Raw genomic sequence first — 18,454 nt, 5'->3', positions numbered from 1 at the left:
AGTCCAGTCATTTTCCTTAGCCCAGGTAAGACGCCTTTGTCTCTGGTTCAGGACTGGCGTAACACAAGGATTGTGAGAGTTGTAGACTATGTCCTCTATATGTCTATGGGTGGTGCTTCATGAAAAACTGACTCCAGCTACAATCCACTTTTCCATACGATTAAATAAACTTTGCTTCACAATCTTCTATAGGCTGCAGTTACTGCTGTTGTTTGTAGATCTCTTTCTACCACACTTTGTTTTCTACTCAACTTTCTATTAAATTGCTTGGATACAAGCACTCTGAAGAGCAAGCTTTTTTGAAAAGGACTTTTGGAGCTTACCCTTCTTGTGGAGTGTCATTGTCTGCTGAACCACTGTCAAGTGAGCAGTATTCCCCACGAATGTGTTGGACATAACATTTTTGTGTTAGAAATCCTTTTTTATTACTTTATGTAATATTCCAATAAAAAAAAAACTGAATTTGGGGTTTTTATTAGCTTTAAGCCATGATATTTAAAATTAAAAGAAGTAAAGACTGTAAATATATCACTCTGTGTGTAATGAATCTATTTGATGAGCTTTGATTTTTTTATTAAAATTCCTAAAATAAGTGAACTTTTCAATCAATTTCTGATTTAAAGAAATGCATTTGTATCTGTTTTTAAAAGTTCATAAAGGTCTTATTTTTATTGGCAGCAGTGCCTTTATTTTCTTTGTGTTCCCAAAAAAATTGTAAGCAGAACCTCAAACTCAGACTGCCAGGTAAATGCGTTGGTGTACAAACTGTTACAGCACATCTAGGAGGAGGGTGGCTGAACAATATTGTTTTCTCTGCAGGTGGGAATTTTGGATGATGACATCTTTGAAGAGGACGAGCATTTCTTTGTGCGTCTTCAGAATCTGAGGCTAGAGGAGGGAGGAGCTGAAGGGACAGGGACTCCTCCCAAGGCTAGACTAGTGGAACCTCTGCTGGCAACAGTCACTATATTGGACGATGATCATGCTGGAATCTTTACCTTTGAGCAGCAGCTACTGCGAGTGAGTGAGAACACTGGCATGCTGACGGTGACTGTGTTGAGGAACTCAGGCTCCAGGGGCACAGTAGCTGTGCCATACCATACTGAAGATGGGAGTGCCAAGGCTGGGGTGGACTATGAGGAGGCCAGAGGGGAGGTAGAATTCACCAATGAACAGACCAGGTGAGGCGTAGCTTGCAGCCGTCACATCTCTGAAAATCATGTGCATAACGACTACTGTCATGGTGAAAGGTAGGAGTTCTGACCCAAATTAATTGTTTTACATTTTTCTATGGTAAACTAATGAACTTAAAAACTGCTCGTAATTTCTAAGCAAACTCAGCAAATACATAAATCTGCAGAGAGTTAATATGACCTTCCTCACTTCTATAATTCACTCTCTGACATGAACTTCTAGGCCAAATCCTAGGTACTGCTCACCATTTCTTATCAAATTAGTGTATGAAGTTAAACAGAGTTCTGCTTCCCCACCCACTTTTGAAGAACTGACCACAGGTTCTCAATGCAGCTATGATCTATGAGCCAGTTTTTCACATTAAGCTTGTGACATGGCAGTCCACACTGTGTGAAATTTAACTGATTCTCATTAGTTTGTTCCTGAAATGCTGGAAGATTTTTTCAACACTCAATATTCATTGATTCTTAGACAGAATTGTGGGTAAAGGTTCTTCTTTTGATGAGCAGCAGCCGCACACATAGATTGTATCAGGATACTTTGCTGCTGGATCAGTGCCGGAATGTCCTTTATGTCACAAAGCTCCAGAACTTTTCATGTCACAGCTGCCAATGTTAAGCAAGCTCTGCACTGGTGGCAACATGATTCTGTGGCCTGTCTAATAGTTTGTAGGACAGTTTTGGACATCCTGAAGCAATCTTCACTGCAGCTAATTTTATCTCGAAGTCCTTATTGATCCAGACAACTGTTCTTTTAAGGTGAAATTTCCTTACATTCCAGGCTCTTTACATGTGAAGCCATGATGGCTCCAGACCTTTCTATGGAGATAACGAGTGCTAAACAAGAAGACAATGATTTCAAACGTGCATTTTTTTGGCAACCTGTCTCCTTGTTAGATTCATAAAATTATTTTACCTGGACTCACAGCATCACCTGTGCTAACAGTATGCATGTGCTAAATTAGCAAAGGTAGCTGATTATATTGTGGCAGAGCAAAAATACAGGGAATGGAGTTTTTGTTATAAAATAGGCTTTTAGGGCTAAGTTATTTAACAATATATTTATGTAACATCCTCTAACTGCATAATAGTCTAACAGCAGTGTGAACTCTTACTATACACACTCAAGGCAGAAAACATATTGGTGTCACTGAAAGTACATTTGAACATAGCTCTACAGTCTGTCGTTTTCTAAGTAGTGTGCCAATCTTTTTTTATTATTATTTCTCACGGTTTCCTGACCTCTCAGTGCTTTTAAACTTAAAGTCAAATCTTGTTTTTAAATAACCGAACTGATTAAATCAAATGTTTATTTTTTTAAAGGCATTCCATCAGACTACAGTGTACAAAGTGTAAAGATGAGATTTAAATTAAGTCCTATTTACAAATTTGGTTATCCTACATATCTTCTATAAAATAATGAATGTGTTGTTGGGGCTGTAAACACTGTTATTGTCTTATTAATCATATGAACTAGAGCTTGAGGTCTATTTGTATTTGTCCCCCTTTAGCTAATGTCTTTTGAGCTAAATGACACACAGACTGAACATGTTTAGGTGTTCTATGTCTCTGTATAAAGTTTGAACTAGTTTAAGCGCTTAGGAAGGGGACATTAGAACCCCTCTGAAAAAAGACTTTGGGCTATCAGCTTGCCCCTTAGGAGGTCCTATCTACCTGATGACTTGACACCTGAGGATAATCTTTTCTCCCATGTTAACTGACAGATCCTTTTCACATAAACGTTTTAGGTTGTATAAGCTGTTTTTGTACATGGATAAACTCTACACATACTAAAGGACTGCTTTGTAATATAATCCATCAACAGGTAGATTCTTTAAAGTGAAGGTATAACAGCGTGAGATAATCTACTTTAGCCACTTCATCGGCCACTTTATTAGGTTCACCTGTCCAACTACTGGTTAGCAGAATGGGGAAGAAAGGTGATTTAAGTGACTTTGAACGTGGCATGGTTGTTGGTGCCAGACGGACTTGCCTGAGTATTTCAGAAACTGCTGATCTACTGGGATTTTCATGCACTTCCATCTCTAGGGTTTACAGAGAATGGTCCAAAAAAGAGAAAATATCCAGTGAGCGGCAGTTCTGTGCCTTGTTGATGCCAGAGGTCAGAGGAGAATAGCCAGACTGGTTTGAGTTGATAGAAAGGCAACAGTAGCTCAAATAACCACTCGTTACAACCAAGGCATGCAGAAGAGCATCTCTGAACGCACAACACATCAAACCTTGAGGCGGATGGGCTACAGCAACAGAAGACCACACCGGGAGCCGCTCCTGTCAGCTAAGAACAGGAAACTGAGGCTACTATTCACACAGGCTCACCAAAATTGGACAATAGAAGATTGGAAAAATGTTGCCTGGTCTGATGAGTCTCGATTTCTGCTGCGACATTCAGATGGTAGGGTCAGAATTTGGCATCGACAACATGAAAGCATGGATCCATCCTGCCTTGGATCAACGGTTCAGGCTGGTGGTGGTGGTGTAATGGTGTGGGGGATATTTTCTAGGCACACTTTGGGCCCCTTAGTACCAACTGAGCATCGTGTCAACGCCACAGCCTACCTGAGTATTGTTGCTGACCATGTCCATCCCTTTATGACCACAGTGTAGCCATCTTCTCATGGTTACTTCCAGCAGGATAACGCACCATGTCATAAAGCACGAATCATCTCAGACTGGTTTCTTGAACATGACGATGAGTTCACTGTACTGAAATGGCCTCCACAGTCACCAGATCTCAATCCAATAGAGCACCTTTGGAATGTGGTGGAACGGGAGATTCGCATCATGGATGTGCAGCTGACAAATCTGCAGTATCTGTGTGATGTTATCATGTAAATATGGACCAAACTCTTTGAGGAATGTTTCCAGTACCTTGTTGAATCTATACCACAAAGGATTAAGGCAGTTCTGAAGGCAAAAGGGGGTCCGGCCCGGTACTAGCAAGGTGTACCTAATAAAGTGGCCCGTGAGTGCATTTGCTGCGTTTGTGTGTTTCTGATAACCATGCTGCTTGTAGTGTTCACAGAAGCTTTTAATTTGCCTTTTGAAGAAAGAATTATATGTGTGTTCTTGAACATTTCCAGTCAGACATTACAGATCCGCATTATAAATATGGAGGAGTACGAAAAGCAGGAAAACTTCTTCATCGTGCTCGAGAACCCCAAGTGGCTGAAGAGAGGAATTTCTGGTAAATCTACAAGCAGTTTCTCTTTCATATCTATATAACTTGTGACTTTCTGACTGTAAACCAGTTTAGTATCAGTGAAAACAGACAGGCGAGTTGTCATCTTTACACCAAAGGGTAAAGCTTAAGTAGATGCAAGTAGCACCAAGATCACTGATCAGCTGTGCCTACATGGAGTTGCCCACACATGTCAGAGTCAGTAACTTGATATCACACTTAGCCTTTTACTGCTGTCTCTTTTTCACTGTAACACTTGTGCTGCAGCTGTAATGAATGTAGTCCTCCTTAGTGGCTGTTTGGATAACCACCGTGTGTCTAAAGGATGCTGGAGGAACTGGATAAGTGCTTGTTTGGGGGGGACCAAAGAGTCATTTGGTAGCATTTTACTGCACTTTTTTTTCTAAATGAAAGACTAAAAGCAAGCACTAAGCATTCCAAACCACAAACTGTATAGAGATGTTTTTAAAATGTGCACAGCCATGTCTATTGTATATTGAGTAATTGTTTCTTTTTCTTCACAGCTCTTCTACTGAACCAGGGTAAGATTTTTTGGGGTTTGTTTTGATGTGTAGCTTTTGTAGCTTTAAATACTGTAAGAATGTGAATGTCACCTTTATAAATAGGTCAGTTTCATTATTGTTCTTTAACTGTCAACAACGTTACAGTTCAGAAAACGGGATTCTTCTTGAAAATAAAACAAAGAAAAATCATCCAACCTGTGAGCCACATCCTCCTGTTTGTTGGACCTATGTATTAGGAGTGAACATGGTACACATAAGTCACAGTTTGGTTTTTAAGGTCATGGTATGGTACAGTCATCTTACATCAGAAAATAGAAACTGAGGCACATTTGATTGTTTACTTTCACTTTGAACTAAATTAGAAAAATAAACTAATCCTGTCAGTAAGTAGGATAACTACAGCCAGGCTGGATTGGGAACTGCAAACTTCACTGTAAAATTAAAACCAGTTTTTTTATTTGGTTTTAACAAAAAACAGGTCAACAACCCATCTCCCAAACCAAAATGTGTTAGTAAAGGTAACACCTAAAGTGGTTGTTTCAGCTACTTTAGTCCAGGTTAAAACATTTTGTGTAAAACCTGGAGTGATTATAACTTTGATCTGCTTCCATTCACTGCTGCAATGTTTCCTTGATCACACAGATGTCTATAGAAATGGAAGTTCTGATGCCTGTGCACCAATATTTAGCTCTTCTAATTACCCAGTACATAAAATGTCAATTAATAACTTTCTTAGTAAGCCCAAATCATCAGTCTACCTTCACTGTGTCTAACACTTGGTATGAGGTATTTGAACCAAAATGCTGCAGTTGGTTTTCAAAAAAACATGGGTCTTTGCATATGGCCAGCCATCTACCTCTGGCCAAAATGCACAGATGTCTGGCCAGACATGCATAGTTAATTATGCCTGTATTGTGATTAATCTCATAGCTAAGAAATGTCCACATTTCTAAAGACTTTATTAGTGAATCAAAATTTTCTTCAAGGCTACGCAGAAAACAAATTAAGATCACTCGAGGTAAAACAAAAGCAACTCAGTTCTGTTTCTACATTAAATAAATCTTCATTAAGTGACATTCTACTTTAAATGACAATCTGGTAAAGTGACCTAAGGTGACATTTGTTGAGAATTGGTACTATGTAAATACAGTGAACTGAACTGAAATCCCTCCCTTAATGTGAGGGCCTGAGGGAATTAATGCCTTTCCAGAAGAGAAATCCATGGCCAGTTATAACTTGATTAAGCTACATAAATTCATGTTCATGTTAAAAAAACAATCAGGCTCATAATCTATCAAACATAAGTCTGAATGGTAATTCTTGACCTTTCTACTGAGTAGGGATGGATACCGAATTTGGTAGTACCGAGTACCGATTCACGTAAAATCAAATGGTACCAAGTTTCGGTACCTAAACGCAACATCGCGCACAAGAACGTAAAGACGTCAGTAGCCGTTGGTACCGTCAACAAAGCATGGCTCGAAAGCATGGCTCGGAAGTATGGCTCCACTTTTCAAAATGCGGTGCAGATTACGCTTGCAGCAATATTTGTGACGTGAAGTGCAAGGCCAGCGGCGGTAATACTTCTAATTTGAAAGCACCTGGTTAAGCACAAGATTTTTCTCAAGGCTGAAGAGTGCCAAATTTTCATCAGCCTCAGATCTACGGCTAATAACTCCTGCATTCGGCACCGTTAGCACGCCTGCATTCGTTAGCGACTTGTCATCTTCAGCCAGCAACATGGCTGGGTTTGAATTTGTGCATAATTAAGAAATAACATTGTTTAGTCAGTTAAGGGTTTTCATGTTGAATAAATGTTTGAAACAACTGTGATGTTGCAATACAAATAGCTGGATGTTGTTATGATATACTCATTAACGTTTATATATTAAGAAATATGATACATTGAGATTTTATTATTAAACCACATAGACACACACAAGAGTACTGAAAACTGGTACCGTTGAGGACCGGTATCGATTCCCAGGTAACGGGTATTGGCACCGTATCGATTCAAATGTGAGTTACCTATCCCTACTGCTGAGTGATCTGTCATAGTCTGAGGCAACTTTCTGACCCACATGCAGAGAACCCTTGGAGACCACAGAACGTTTTAACAGTTTTATTGTAGGCAGGTAATTATGGAGCTAAATTGGGGCCATAAAGTTTGTTCAAAAGAAAAAAATTTGAACCTGAAAACGTATTAGTCCAGTCCGTGTTTTTTGTAACAGCCCTCTGGTGTAGGTTCAAACACCAAAATATCATGTCATGACACATATTCTATTAAACAAATATGACCCCATTTGGTATTCATGAAATCAGCAATTACTTGGTTCAAATGCATCTGTACATATTTCAATGGGCGTCGGACCATCTAAAACGTTAAATTTAAATGTCCATCATTTTATTCAGAAAATCCAACATATCGCAGTGACACTGTCCATGTCATGCTGTTTCTGTAAACTGCTCAGGTATCAACAGTGAATCTCTCTCTCTCTCTATCTCTCTCTCTCTCTCTCTCTCTCTCTCTCTCTCTATATATATATATATATATATATATATATATATATATATATATATATAACAAAATGACAACCAGCTTTTTTATTATTACCTGATCACTGCTAGCGCCCACAGATGAAGACGAGGCCATGGCGACTAGAGCCCCGGTTGAATACTACCGACGCGCAGTCTGTCGGTTCTTCTGCTTTACATTGAGAGCATGGGAAATCTCCAACACGGCCTTAAAATGCTGTGCAAATCTGTAAAGATCATATTTTCTCCTCTGAGATTCCTGTTGTGTATTCACGTAAGCTGCTTCTATCGGTGAAGCATCTTATCTTTCAAAACCAATCACATACATATAGAATATTGATGATGTGTTACAGATAATTCCAGTTCCCACGTTCCCTGAATGCAGCAACTAGGAATATGTTGTTCAGCCACTGTGTTGAGCTGTCAGTCATGATTCCACACCCCCATGATCTGAGGCCCTTTCCCCCATGCCAAAACAGGGCCAGAAGTTTGAAGCCGAAAAAATAAAATCTGCAAGTGTGAAAAAAAAAAACTTGAATCTGAAAAGTAGTTTTGAACTTTTTAGATCTATTTTTTTCAGTTGCAAAACATTTTTCCAGTTTTCAAAGTTTTTTGGGGGAGGTTCAAAATAATTTTTCATGTTCAAATTTTTTTCTTTTGAACAAACTTTTATTTTTCAGGTTCAAATTTTTTTTCTTTTGAACAAACTTTATGGCCCCAATTTAGCTCCAAAACTAATTAAATGAAGTTAACTTCAGGGGTGGCCCCAGGTATTCAGGAGAGCAAGCCACTAGGCAGGGAAAAGGGGGAGAAATTGTGAATGGAGGTAAAAGGATATGGAAGGATGGTGAGATAAATGTGGAGTTGATCTTACTTGTGAGTCCGAAGGAAATTGAGCAAGTAGGGGTGTTGGCAAGGTCCAGGGTGTTGGTCAAGCCAGAGTACTTTGTTCACAGACGAAGCTTGTGGAAGGTGGACAGGTTTCTTTCCTGTTCGGAGGAAGTAGCTTTGAGGGAAGTAGAGCGCTAGTCCTCAAGTGGTAATGAGCGGACTGGATTAAATCCAGTGTCAAGCAGAGCCAGAGGTGGAAGCTTGAGGGTGCTGGTCGTGAAGCAGACAGTCGTATGGTTTCTTGGAGGAATGGTTGTGAGCTAGGCAGATCCACATCGTCAGGAACAGATTCTTTGGTGAAAGTCAAGGTGGTAACCTTAAGACAAGGAGCACAGAACAGGGAAAACACAAAAACCCAGAGAACAGAAAAAAACACATCAAGTAGATGTCTGGCTGGCTAGAGGTACTACTAAAGTTGAAACTCAGGTGTTGAATGACCAGCGCCCAGCTTCTCTTAAGTTCAAAGAGAGAGTCTGTTTAGGCACATGTGTGCATGGCTCAGCACCTCAGCTCTGCCCACCAGGTGAAGCTACTGATCCAAGTGGAAGGAATAAAGCACTCAAAGTCCCGAATGAGTGTTCGATCCAAAATGAAGGTTCGGGGAACCCAAAAACTGTCCTCCCAGTCAACCAAGTACTGCCAAGCATGTCTGCAGCGGTGGATGTGATGGTTAACAGAAGTCACTGATATGTTGCGCTCATCTGAGGGGAAAAGAAGGGGATAGTAGCCTAATGAGATTTTGAATGGAGAAAGGCTATTGGCTGAGGAAACGTGCGAGTTGTGGGCATATGCTACCCAGGGAGGATAGATGCTCCAGTCGGCTCGATTAGCGGAAGTGACGCATCTCAGGTTAGCCTCCATCTTTGGGTTCATGCGTTCTGATTGGCTATTTGATCAGGGTTGAAAACCAGAAGATGGTTAGAAAGTTAACCTTAGCATCGGGAGCTGAGTAGAACTGTTTCCATACCTGAGATATGAACTGTAGTCCTCGGTCTGAGACTATGTCCTGGGGAATTCCATGGAGGCGGAAAACATGTTTGATAAGGAGTTGTGTTGTTTGAAAGGAGGTGGTAAATACCTTAAGGGGAATGAGATGGCAGGTTTTGGAAAAATGGTCAATTATGGTGAGGATAGTGGTCATAGCTTTAGAAATAAAATCCATTGCTATGTGTGACCAGGATCGTTTAGGTATGGAGATTGGTTGAAAAAGTCCAGATGGAGGTTGCTGACTGGCTTTGTTTCTGGAACAACAGAATAGGCAAGAACATAGTCTCTGACATCATTATGAATAGATGGCCACCATAACTTATAGTTAATGAGGACAATCGAGCAGCTGACTGGTATGAGACCAGTGGATGAGTCTGGACCGGATGGACGTTGGAACGTAGGTGTGATTGGTAAATCCTGTGACGGGATCTGCTTCTGATTGAAGGGCTTGATTGACTGTATTCTCTATCTCACATTTGAGTGAACCAATTGTGCAATGAGCCGGCAGGATGGGTGTGGGTGGGCCCTTGTTGTCTGGAGAGAAATGACGGGAAAAGACATCAGGTTTTATATTTTTTGAGGCGTTTTGCAGACTGGAGATAGGAAAGGTTTTTATGGCCTGTCCAAACCAGTACGGAGAGTTCCCCGCCCTCAAGCCAGTGACATCATTCTTCAAAAGCCAATTTTATGGCGAGAAGCTTCCGGTCACCCACATCATAATTTCTCTCTGAAGTCAACAACCAGCAGGAGAAGAAGGCACAGGGGTGAAGTTTTTGATCAGTTTCTGATCTTTGAGAAACTACTGCTCCAACCTCTAAATCTGAAGCATCCAATTCTAAAAACGAACTGTCTCTGGGGGTCAGACTGAACAAGAATGGGAGCTTGAGTTAAATGTCTCTTTAGTTCTTTAAAGGTCAAATCTGCTTCGTCAGACGAGTAGAAGGTTTTTTTTTGTGGTTTTAGTGGAGGTTAATGAGGTTAGGGGAGAGACAGTCTGATTATAGTTTCTTATGAACCTTCTGTAAAAATTGTTAAATCCCAGGAACCTCTGAAGCTGCTTGCGATTGTCTGATATGGGCCATTCCACCACGCTTTTATCTCTTCTGGGTCAGCTCGAACCTGCCCACCCACGAAGTTGCATCCCAGAAAGGTGATGGAGGGAAGGTGAAATTCACATTTTTTTGCCTTGATTTAGAGGTGACTTTCCAGCACGTGTTGAAGGACCAGGCGGACATACTTGCTGTGCTCTTCAAGATAAGAATATCATCTAAGTAGACGAACACAAACATTTTCAGATAGTCAAGGAGAATATTATTTGTGAGAGCCTAGAAGACAGCTGGGGAGTTAGAATCAATGTAAATCTAATTATATTTCAATTAAAGATCATGCAGTGGAACTAGTAATCAACATAATCATAGAATTAATTGTATTGGCTCAGTTATGGTTGAGGTGCAAACACACCCTCCATTTCTGCTACCTGTGTGACCCCTTCTCTTTTCCAATGGTTATAATCATTCTGACAGAGAGAGGTATCCCAATCCTTGTGGTTTTTAGTATAACAATGACCATCAGTGGGACCCTTTGTGGGGTGCCTTGAGACAACATTGTTGTAAATAAGCGCTGTTTAACTAAATAATCTGAACTGAAACTATCTGTGTAGTTATGCTGCTATAGGCTTAGGCTCCTGGAGGACATAACGACCACTTTCACCCTCTTCGTTACATTCTCACACTACTCTCCAATTTTGCATTATTGGCTGTTATTTCAACTTTTAACTTTGTTCTCTCTTTTCTCTTCCTAGAAGCTACACCTGGCCTGGCTCTGTGTCTACCTGTGACACCTTTCTGGAGAGGGGCATCGTCCGAGCTTCTGCTGGCAACAACTTAATGCTCACCGTCTACCGATAATCCACATAGCCCTGTCTTTTAGTGTTTAACTCTTTCTCTCTCCTAGACGTGGCGATTGACTGAGCTTAACTGTAACAAACTCTATGTGCTCTCTTTCAGACTCTAACCTTGAAAACTGGCTCAGAGTTTATCTGTTCTTTCTTTCTAGGTGAAACAACTAAAGGAGCTACATCCATTAACATTTACTTTTCCTTCCCATAGAAAGTACTCCTGGATCAGTGCTTCTGTATTCTTTTTGTGTCTGCTCTGTTCTCTCAAACCCCCAGTCGGTCGTGGCAGATGGCTGCTCACTCTGAGCCTGGTTCTGCTGGACGTTTCTTCCTGTTAAAAGGGAGTTTTTCCTCTCCACTGTCGCTACATGCATGCTCAGTATGAGGGATTGCTGCAAAGTCAACGCCAGTGACTGTCCACTGTCTCTACATGCTCATCCAGGAGGAGTGAATGCTGCAAGTCACTTACTGGATGCAATCTGCTGGGTTTCCTTAGATAGAAAAACTTTTAACCAATTTGAATAAATAACTGAATCTGACTGCACTGTTCAATGGTTAGGATTAATTGGAATGTATGTACCTGACTGTTGTGAAGTGCCTTGAGACAACATGTGTTGTGAATTGGCGCTATATAAATAAATTGAATTGAATTTAATTGAATTGTATTGGTCACCCTAAGACCTGATTCATTCTGGCAGTAAAAACAGCGAAGTAAAACAACAAAGATATTTCACTAATTCTTCTCTATACTCTAAAATTGAAAATTTTATGACAGGAATATGAGTGTTCATAATAGTAATAAATTATTAAAGTATTATGACGAGTCGGTCAGTCTCTTAGAAATCTCAATGAAATTCAGTGTCAATTTTTATCTAAGAGGGGGAAGTAAAAAGACAGATGAGCCAGATTGTGAAACAGCTTTCATCTGTCAGCTCTAACACCACCACAATATGAGTGAAAAACTGTTTCTGGGTCAGACATCCTTCTTGGAACCACCCTGAATTCACTTCTCTCTTGGTAGACGAATATGTGCTTGGTTCTTTCTGCCACAGGTCACTCATAGATTTATTTTTTTACCAGACCAGGTAAAAAAAAGGCCAAATCTGAAAGCTAAATCTGAAGTTTGTGTGCACTACATACTCCCTTTCTCCCAGGCTAGTCACAAGCAGAGTTTGCAATAAAAGTTCTGTTTGTGACTAAATCCAACAAAACTGTCACATTAAACAAGACATTCTGTCTACTTTAACGCTACAAAGGCACCTTTGAATATTCTGCATGTGTGTGCAAGTATGTTTGTTTGTGTTCCTCAGGCTTCAGCATGATGAGGTTTAATGTTGCAATAAATGATATAACAGACATAAATTAACGTTTGTACCCTCTAACAGGCAATCCGACTCCTGAGGAGGAAGAGGCTAGGAGAATTTCTGAGATGGGTAAACCTATTCTAGGAGAGCACAGCAGATTACAAGTCATCATTAAAGAGGCCTGTGATTTTAAGGTGTGTGCCTCAGTGAAAAAGTTATTGTGCTTTAAAAGTAAACTGCATATTTGGCTATTCTTTGACGTTGTGCATAGTAATGTGAGAGCCGGATAACTTTTTTTTAGATGTCTTGGGTCAATATTTATATTTTGAGCAACGTGTACTAAAAAAGACCTACTACAACTAAACGTTTCAGTGTACAGCATGTCCTGCTTTATTAACCATGTGATCCCCTCTATTGCATCAGACTCCGAATGGAGTCATAGACCAGGTACAGTTTCTTTCAACATACTTTGTGTGACTTCTTATTAGAATCTTATATTACTCTTCTGATCACCAGAATAAATCCATGCCTGTATCTAGAGTGCCTTGCAAAAGCATTCATTTTATTATTTGAGTATAAGTTAGTATGATTTAATCTCCATATGAATGCAGCTGTTCTGTTTCTGGCATCAGGGGTTTGTTAGAGAACATTTGCGAACAAACAACATCATGAAAACCAAGCAACGCAGCAGACAGGTCAGGGAGAAAATTCTGGGGAAGTTTAAAGCAGGATTGGACCTCAAAACATAAAAAAAAACTATGTGGAAAACTGAACCTGCTGATGTCCCTGAGCACATCATCCCCAATGGTGAAACACGGTGGTGGCCCCATCATGCTGTTGGGCATGTTCTTCAGCATGGACAGGGAAGAAAATCAGTTAGAGGCTGCTAAAGACTCTAGAGATTTCAGCCGTACAACTGCCTTAAACACACTGCCAGAGCTACAATATGGTATAGATCAAAGCATACATGCTTTAACCCTCCCGCATTTCTAGCTAAGCGCTAGTAAAGGGTGAGGCAAATGTCATGGGAGGCACCAGAAAGAACTGCACGCAGGGTTGCTCTGACCCCAACAGAACCAAAAATCTAGGGCAGTGGTCGGAAATGTGACGTGGAGGGCTCCCTGTAGCCCAGCGTGTGGGAAAACCACAAAAGAGACATGGGAAAACTCGAGTAGCGCACAAGGGGTCCATGCGACCCCTCAGGGACTACAGGAGGGTTAAAATGGTCCAGTCAAAGTTCAGACCTAAATCCAAAGGATAATCCCCTGGAGGTGCTCTCCATCCAGTCTGACTGAGCTTGACAAACTGTCAGTCTGTAGATATGTAAAGCTGGTGGAGATATACCCCAAAAGACTTGCAGCTTTAACTGTAGTGAAAGGTGGCTCTACATAGTATTGTCTTATTGAAGCTAAATACAAATGCATGCCACACTTTTCAGATTTTCATTTGGGAAAGTTTGAAAATGACCTCAATCAGTTTTCTTCTGCTTCACAACATTCTACTACTTTGTACTGGTCTATCACATAAAATCCAAATAAAATACATTGAACAACATGTTAGTACCGTGGCAAAGTATGAAAAGTTTCTGTCAATACTTTTGCAACGCACCTGTATTCTGTTTCAGTTGTTCTCTTGCACTATAATTGTATATACAGTACTGTGCCTCTCTGTGTGTTGCAGTCTGTGCTGTGTGAGCAATAAAACATTAAATAGAAATAGAGCACCCTTATTAAGGTTTGCAATGTTTTTTTACATTTAAGTTACATTGTTTATAGTATAAGCTGATTAGGGCCAAAAAGGGTAACTCTGACGCTCATCTGTTCACCTCCATGTGAGTTCTGACTACTACTCCCTAACCTGATTCTTATATTTCAACAGAACACTGTGGACCAACTCCTTAAAGACACAAATCTAGCGGGAGTGATCGGCACTCGCTCATGGAAGGAGCAGTTCATCGAAGCAGTCACAGTCAGTGCAGGTCAGTAGTTGTTTGAACTTAAAAGTATTTTTTATGCTGTATGTAATGTTTACGCTAAACAGTCTACCAAACAATCATCATATCTATAAGGTTGTTCGGCTGTATACAATAAAAGCTGAAGTGATAGGAATTCTGTATTCAGTGAAACAGCTGTTTTTCCTCTCGAAATTTGCCCTGTTCATGTTCAGGTCACTCATCCAGGAGGAGTGAATGCTGCAAGTCACTGACTCGATGCAATCTGCTGGGTTTCCTTAGACAGAAAAACTTTTAACCAATTTGAATAATAAAGTGAATCTGACTGCACTGTTTGATAGTTAGGATTAATTGGAATGTATTTACTTGACTTGAAATCTGGATGATTCGATTGAAATGACTTTGTGAAGTGCCTTGAGACGACATGTGTTGTGAATTGATGCTCTATAAATAAAACTGAAGCTAGAAACAACACCATACATCACTGAAATAATACAATACCCACAGTGAATCACAGTGGTAGCAGCATTATGCCCTGTGGTTACTTTTCTTCGGATGGAACTTGGGTTTTTGTCAAGATGACAAGACGACATTATGAACAGTTCCAGATACTAGTCTGTTTTGCACCAAAACCTTAAGCTGCCTGCAAAAACGTTTTATTTCAATTTTAATTTCAGCATCCCTTTAGACCAAGCATACATCCAAATCAAATAAAAACAAGAGAATGACTTCATGAGAGGAAAATTCAAGTTTTGGAATACTGGAGCCAGATTCCAGAACTGAATCTAATAGACAATCTACATAGTTGCCTAAACAAGGCTGTGGACAAGAGATGTCCTCACAATGTGAAAAGTATTGAGGACTTTTGAAAGAATGAGTAAATATTGTCACGGTGTGGAAAATTGAAACAAAGGTGCTTCAACAAAGTATTAGTTAACGATGTGCTCACTTATGCAACTGGGTTATTGCAAATTTATTATTCCCTTTTTGCCTTCTAATAGATTGGTTTTCAGTTGAATTTTACAGGATAAATGTGTGGAAAACATTTTGAAATGATTTACCCTTGCTTCCATTTTTTGCATCACATTTAGTAGTAGTAGAGACTTTACAAATGAAAGTAACATTCTTTACCATTGAGGTTCCAATGCATCTTTTAATCTCTTCCACAATTTATTGGATGGAAATTAGTTTTAATGTCTCTTCTCAGTGACTTGATTATTGCCATAGTATCCTGAAAAATGTCTACCATCTGCTCTGCTCCTGACATGCTGCCCTGTATCATCAGTGGAAATATGCTGGTCTCTTCCAGCACTCCTCTTTATGTATATGTTTTATTGGGATGGCAGCAAACACACATTCCTGCATCATCTGCTTTTCTTTCAGTTCAAGGACTCTTCTTTCCTGAGCAGTTGTCTTTTTTATGTTGTGTGTTATTTTTTACGATATCACATGCTAATCTAATACTAATTGATCACCATGTGATTACATATTTATATGTGGCAAGCAAATAATTATAATGGATCTTGAGACCACAACTGATAATGCAATCCTATTTTGTTATGGGTCTGTGTTTTCTTGCTCTCAGATTCATCATGTCTTCTTTATACAGGTAATGATGATGAGGAGGGACAGGAGCGAAGGAGGCCCAGCTGCTTCGACTATTTTATGCACATTCTTTGCATTTTCTGGAAACTTTTATTTGCTTTTGTCCCACCCACCAAGTGCTGGAATGGTTGGGCGTGCTTCATTGTGTCCATCTCTGTCATCGGTGCCTTAACTGCTCTCATCGGAGACCTTGCTTCCCATTTTGGCTGCACTGTTGGCCTCAGAGATACTGTCACTGCGGTGGTCTTTGTGGCGCTAGGAACTTCACTTCCTGGTGAATACATCCTTATTCTGGCAAACCTTACTTACCTTGATAGTTCAGAATTTGTGAAGTGAGGTTCTGTTAAAAATTTGTAAGCAATTAATATCTTACCTGGAGCAGCTCATCAACCAAAGACGTGTCAGTCATCACGAGGTCCAGCTCATTCTCAGCCTAAACAGGTTTATGTTTAGACTTCTAACAAACATTTGAAACGCAAATTTAGATGAAAAAAAATGTTATACCAGATAGATTCCACTTTTTGCCTAGTTATCATTGGTCCATTTAGAGATTATTTAGATGTATCCCAACACAAAAAAATGCTCACTGGATGCCTGAGAGATAAATGTTTTACATGTTGTCAGTATATGTGTCACACAGGAAAATCACTGATGGTCCATAAATAACCACCCAGTAAAAACGTGACAAAGGTTCATAAAATAGCGTTAGCATAAACCACAATGATATGTTTGGGTAGGTGTTGTTTCAGATAGTAGTTTCAGTCTGGATTAATACTAAATATAGATGCAATGAGAGTTGTCTAATGCATGTGCTTGTAATATTTTAACAGAATCTCATACAATTTTTAAGTATTCCTTTAAGTCTGTTCTTGTGTTCCACATTAAAAAGAAAAAAAAAAAAACATTAGAATTAACTGATTTATTTAATACCTTTCTAACTTTTTGTTTTATCTTAGACACGTTTGCCAGTAAAGTGGCTGCCACTCAGGACCAGTATGCAGATGCATCTGTGGGAAATGTGACGGGAAGCAATGCAGTGAATGTGTTTTTGGGAATTGGTTTGGCCTGGTCTGTGGCTGCAGTGTACTGGGAGGTGAAAGGCAAGGTCTTCCGTGTTGACCCTGGTTCCTTGGCCTTCTCGGTCACACTCTTCACTATTTTTGCATTCTTCAGTATGGGAGTACTGATGCTACGTAGAAGGCCATCCATAGGAGGTGAACTCGGGGGCCCACGGATTCCCAAAATTCTTACTTCACTGCTCTTCTTCGGACTCTGGTTTCTGTACATCCTCTTCTCCAGCCTGGAGGCCTATTGCCATATACAAGGATTCTGAGAGTCATTTGTGCACACTTACAGACACAGCACCTGGACAGTCACTTGGACAGTACTGTGATAGTAACTACCGGTAGGAAGCCATCACCCTCACCATCTGACTCCTGCTGCCATGGTTCATAAAAATGTATATACAATGTGTATATGTCACATCCACATCTATTGTACTCAGTAGGACTCTCTGTCACAATACGAATTCATTTCTTTTAAAATGATTAAATAATAGTTAACTGAATGATTGATAAAGGGCAACGATGGACATGTTTTTCAGATAAAAAAAAAGGTTTGAGTTAAAAGGATTGTGGCTGATGGTTCATATCTGGGATTTAAAGTTCTGGATTTTCAGTTAGTATTCTGTCTGTCCACAATAAATGAAATTTCTGTAAAAATGACTTTTTATTTCTTTGTAATTGAGCAAATTTGTGAAATCATGAGTAGATTAAATAATAATACCCCTAGTGTACAAACTATTTGACATTTTAACATGAATTCTTCAAATAATTAATTTCCCCTGAAGTCTTGTCTGTTTATAATTGTTGCAGTCAGTCAGTCATTTTCTACCGTTTATTCCATAGTGGGTCACAGGGGAGCTGGTGCCTATCTCCAGCAGTCTATGGGCGAGAGGCAGGGTACACCCTGGACCGGTCGCCAGTCCATCGCTGGGCAACACATAAACAACCATGCACACACTCATTCATACACCTAAGGGCAATTTAGAGAGACCCATTAACCTAACAAGCATGTCTTTGGACTGTTGGACAAAGCCGAAGTACCCGGTGAGAACCCATGCATCATCTGACTCATGCTGCCATGGTTCATAATTGTTGCAATTAAATTAAATACTTGCAATACACCAACTATCCCCCTACTTTCAAACCCTCTTCCTGCAGTTAGGATCTCAGAGGAAGATGTAAATAGGCTCTTTTAGCGCCTGAAAACAAGGAAGTCTCAGGATCTGATAATGTCTCCCCATGAGAGCCTGCACCGACCAACTGGCACCCATCTTCACTGAGATCTTCAACAAGTCACTAGAGTT

At 40.0% G+C, this 18,454-nt stretch overlaps 1 protein-coding gene across 1 annotated transcript in view; it reads left to right on the top strand.

The window, feature by feature from the left end:
• The window catches only part of slc8a2a (solute carrier family 8 member 2a), an 80,487-nt gene extending 62,487 nt beyond the window's left edge, over positions 1-18,000 (top strand). The window contains exons 7-13 of the mRNA XM_047379455.1: positions 820-1,181; positions 4,295-4,398; positions 4,917-4,934; positions 12,612-12,724; positions 14,409-14,508; positions 16,091-16,360; positions 17,043-18,000. Of these exons, the coding sequence (XP_047235411.1) occupies positions 820-1,181; positions 4,295-4,398; positions 4,917-4,934; positions 12,612-12,724; positions 14,409-14,508; positions 16,091-16,360; positions 17,043-17,419 (1,344 nt within the window). The 3' untranslated portion in view covers positions 17,420-18,000. The remainder of the gene's footprint in view (positions 1-819; positions 1,182-4,294; positions 4,399-4,916; positions 4,935-12,611; positions 12,725-14,408; positions 14,509-16,090; positions 16,361-17,042) is intronic.
• Positions 18,001-18,454: the final 454 nt, after the last annotated feature.

This window comes from Girardinichthys multiradiatus, chromosome 11 (assembly GCF_021462225.1).
Source record: "Girardinichthys multiradiatus isolate DD_20200921_A chromosome 11, DD_fGirMul_XY1, whole genome shotgun sequence".
Lineage (NCBI taxonomy): Eukaryota > Metazoa > Chordata > Actinopteri > Cyprinodontiformes > Goodeidae > Girardinichthys > Girardinichthys multiradiatus.
This window is presented reverse-complemented; position numbering and strand designations above follow the sequence as displayed.